We start from the raw sequence: 4,278 nt of genomic DNA on the forward strand, positions 1-4,278 counted from the left end.
GCAGCAGCAGGAAGACGAGGAGGAAGCCAAGTTGTGGTGAATGCCTGTGGTTTTTGCCAGCTGCCTCTTTTTGGAGGGACCCATCTCTTCCCTGCTTGCACCATGTGGTTTGGGTGGAGCTGTGTCCATTCCCTGCATCCATGGATGGGCACGGGGCTGAAGCCTGGCTAAGGAGAGCACCTCATAGCCTTAGCCATAGTGACCGGGTCCAGGGTGGGCACGTAACTCAATCAGAGGCCATTCTAGTACTTTTGCAAGAGTGTGTAGAAGCAAAGCCTTTATTTTTAAAATTTTCTTAAACAGCACTGTGCAGTTTTAGTAACCATTCAAGTATAGTAGCATCTGGTAACATCAGGACAGAATTGGAATTTAAACGTGTTTTCAAGAGCCAAGACAGTACTAGCCATTGACCCAGCACACCAAGTGTACTGAAGTAGAAAAGATACAAGAAAAATAGCCACATTAGAAAGGCCTCAACACTTTAGAACAGGGGTCCTCAAACTTTTTAAACAGGGGGCCAGTTCACTGTCCCTCAGACCGTTGGAGGGCCGGAGGCCATTCTAGTGCTTTTGCAAGAGTGTGTAGAAGCAAAGCCTTTATTTTTAAAATTTTCTTAAACAGCACTGTGCAGTTTTAGTAACCATTCAAGTATAGTAGCATCCGGTAACATCAGGACAGAATTGGGATTTAAACGTGTTTTCAAGAGCCAATACAGTACTAGCCATTGACCCAGCATACCAAGTATACCGAAGTAGAAAAAACACAAGAAAAATAGCCACATTAGAAAGGCCTCAACACTTTAGAACAGGGGTCCTCAAACTTTTTAAACAGGGGGCCAGTTCACTGTCCCTCAGACCGTTGGAGGGCCGGACTATAGTTAAAAAAAAAACTATGAACAAATTCCTATGCACACTGCAAATATCTTATTTTGAAGTAAAAAAACAAAACGGGAACAAATACAATATTTGTATTTGCATGTGGCCCGCGGGCTGTAGTTTGAGGACCCCTGCTTTAGAAAAAGAGTAAAACAGTTTCAGTTTCTCCTCTTTATCCCCTAAAACAACATCATACAGTCAGGATCTACCTATGGTCCTACATCAGCTTCCTTTTGACTGGGGTTAACAGGTAGGAGGCCACCTTTACCTCCACATGGGGACAGCCTGCTTGCGAGGGAAGGCTAACAGAGATGAGAGGGTCAGACAAATAGCGCCCAGAGGACAATTTCTGAGGCCTGGATCCACCTGAGCCTGGAGTTTGCGCATCCTGGCACAACCCCCAACTCCGTGAGCAAATGCATTTCTTTTTTGCTTAAGACAGTTTGAGTGAGGTTTCTGAAACTTGTTCCTGACCAGCCTGAGCTCCCTCTGGAGCACCCACCCACAGGAGACCTACCTCTTCTGTGCACGTTCTCCTTTGAGGGGTGCCGGGTGTGGAAATGAATCTCCACTGGGAAGACGAGGAGCTCTGCTGGGGGCTCTCTGGCTTTAAATCGACTCCTCAGGGGGTCCAGGGCTCCGGGTGGTTCTTGGGAGATAGGAGGTAATTTCAAGGTCTTTGAAGCCTGGAGAGAATTAAAAAACAAAACAAAGACCAACATGGCAGGCATTCAAACCCGGCCGCCTGCAGGGGACAAACGGCATTGATCTCTCTGGATCTCCAGCACCAAGAGCTGCTGGTGGGCCCCCAGGGCTGAGAAGCAGAGCTAACCAACCTGGAACCCAGGAGTCTGACTAGAGTGGGAGCTCAGCTCTGCCCTCGTTAATCCAGCCTCTGACTCCTCTCAGAAGTGTCAACGTGATCAATTCAAAAGCCTTTGAGAGGAAAGATAGTCTTTCCTTCTCTTGCAACTGGGGGAACTGAGCCAGAGTGAAATGACAGCTGAGATTTCTAAGTATGGAGAGGGAGAAACCTCAAGGACGGGAGAAAATCAAGGAGCAGAACATTAGTTACGCAACCATTTAGGTAAGAAAGAGGAAAAGAGGAATACACATTTGTGGTTGCTTACCTTACACAACCTCTCTAAGCCTCAATTTCTTCCTCTGTAAAATGGGAGTAATCATACTATCGACCTCAAAAAATTGCCATGAGGATTAAATGAGCTAGTGATGTGTAGTTACAATAGTGTTTGGAGTTGGGTTCACTTCTATATTTCTTTGAGAGTTGACTTGTCTCTCATTAGGGTTTAATACTCCATCTCGCCACCAGCAGAAAAATCTATGTATCTCTCTTCTTCTGTAATATGAGCTTAGCTAAAAAGAATCACTGTCTGTCAGAATCAGCCACAACTTTAGCCCAGTTTTTGTGGCCAAAAAAAATACCCACCCCAAATGGTGTGTGTGTGTGTGTGTGTGTGTGTGTGTGCGCGCGCGCGCGCGTGCGTACAGAGTCAGAAACTCCAGGAGTCAGAGAGGGAGTCTCCTGTTTCCAATTATTCAGAAGTTGCCGAAAATTTCTCCTTTTAGTTGCAGCTTTTAACAGGAGAACTTGGCTCTGTGAAATGTATATGTGTGCTGGGTTTCAGGGAGTTCAGTTTCACAGGAGGAAAAATAAAAACGTTCCCCACTTTTTTAATGCTCAAAAAGAGAAAAACGATCAGAAACACACGTAGACATCCTACATGTTTAGAGTTGAATAAGGAAGGAAATTCAACCCAATATGTGCAGAGTTAATATTTATAATTTGGAGACAGTAAGAAAATGATTGACCAAATGCACGCACGCACATAGGATCCTTATGTTCCTGGAGCCCTTCACTGCCCCGGTGCCAGCTGCCCACCAACTGCCCCTTTCTGAATACTGACCTTGTGCGTTCTGCATGACAAGGTTTGCATTGAGAAGTCTACGTGGAAACTCAGATGATTTGTGTGAGGCAGGGCCAACAGGCCAAGCCTTAATTTCTTTATTCTAATTAAAAATTTACAGTTTCAATGTCGTGGAAAATATTGCTCTCCTCTGTAAACCATGCGTGTGGGTGAGGGAAGGGACTCCTGTCTGCTGGGCTGGCTCAGTTCTGGGATGACCTGGCGTGAGATTGGGGACGTGCCTCAGGCCTGCTGCTTCCTCCTGGGAAGACGGAAGCCCTGCTCGGGTGGTTGGGAAGGTTAAGGTCAGGGCACAGGAACTCAGAGAATATCCTGCATAGACTGAAAACAGCCTCCCTCATTGGCACCAGAACCACCTGGAGTGCCCGTGGCTCCTCGAGGGCCACTTCAGATGACACGAGTCTCCACAATTAACTGCCCTTCCCAGTCGGACACAAGATACTTTCACCAAAACACATCACGTCCTTTCTTCCTTGCATTAGGCATATGAGGTTGGCAATATTATCCATCATGCAGACAAGGTCACTGAAACTCAGAGCGGGGGTGACCTGCTAAGTTCACACAGCTGCTTTGGGGCAGAGCATTCTGGGTCCCCTGTGGGTTCCCACTCAGCATAGGTGCCTCCAAACTACCTCAAACCCAGATAGAATTGCAAGGCAGGACCAGGCCAGAGACAGCGAAGGACATCGCTAAGGAAGAAGGTGTCCTTGACTCCTGAAGGGACTGATAAATCTGTAAATTTACTCTACATTTTCAAAGGTGACAGACCCTTCATTATGCAAAACCATAGCTGGATTGGAGAGCTCTAGCATTTTCTGTTTGAAGTGGATCCATTGCTTACAAACTCAAATTCTATCCTTTTTAAAAAATATATTTTTATTGATTTCAGAGAGGGAGGGAGAGGGAGAGAGAAATTGAAAATCATTGATGAGAGAGAATCATTGATCGGTTGCCTCCTGCATGCCCCACACTGGGGATCAAGCCTGCAGTCCGGGCATGTGCCCTGATCAGGAGTCAAACCATGACCTCTTGGTTCATAGGTCGATGCTCAACCACTGAGCCATGCTGGCTGGGCTCAAATTCTGTCCTTACTCATTTACAGATAACCCCAGCTCCTTAGTAGAACAAAGGATTCTGTTGCCACTAGAGAGTGCAGTAACATCAAATGCTTTAAGGTAGAATTAGGGGCAGCTAAAATTCCTTGGACTTCACTATTTTCAACATTTATCACTACAGCTTTTTTCCAGCTCCACATGGTGAGGTCAGAGTGGGTAGGGCCAGTTCTCTTTTTGAGACATCCCTTTGAGTCACCTTGTTCCTAAATGGAGATGAATCTTTCAAGTGCATGCTTGCACGGGTACACACACACACACACAGACACACAACCTTTTTCTTCTTCAGCTCCCCAGGTGTGTGTTTTTCTGAGTCAGTGGCAGAGGCCACAGGAGGGAAAACAC

The 4,278-nt window shown here is 46.3% G+C and overlaps 1 protein-coding gene across 1 annotated transcript in view; it reads right to left on the reverse strand.

Annotated features, from left to right (window-relative positions):
* Positions 1 to 4,278, reverse strand: part of KIAA2012 (KIAA2012 ortholog) — a 95,627-nt gene that overhangs the window by 71,088 nt on the left and 20,261 nt on the right. The window contains 2 exon segments of the mRNA XM_015559093.1: positions 1,393 to 1,561; positions 4,208 to 4,270. Coding sequence (XP_015414579.1) covers positions 1,393 to 1,561; positions 4,208 to 4,270 — 232 coding nt within the window.

The sequence above is a fragment of the Myotis davidii genome, unplaced genomic scaffold (assembly GCF_000327345.1).
Source record: "Myotis davidii unplaced genomic scaffold, ASM32734v1 scaffold914, whole genome shotgun sequence".
Lineage (NCBI taxonomy): Eukaryota > Metazoa > Chordata > Mammalia > Chiroptera > Vespertilionidae > Myotis > Myotis davidii.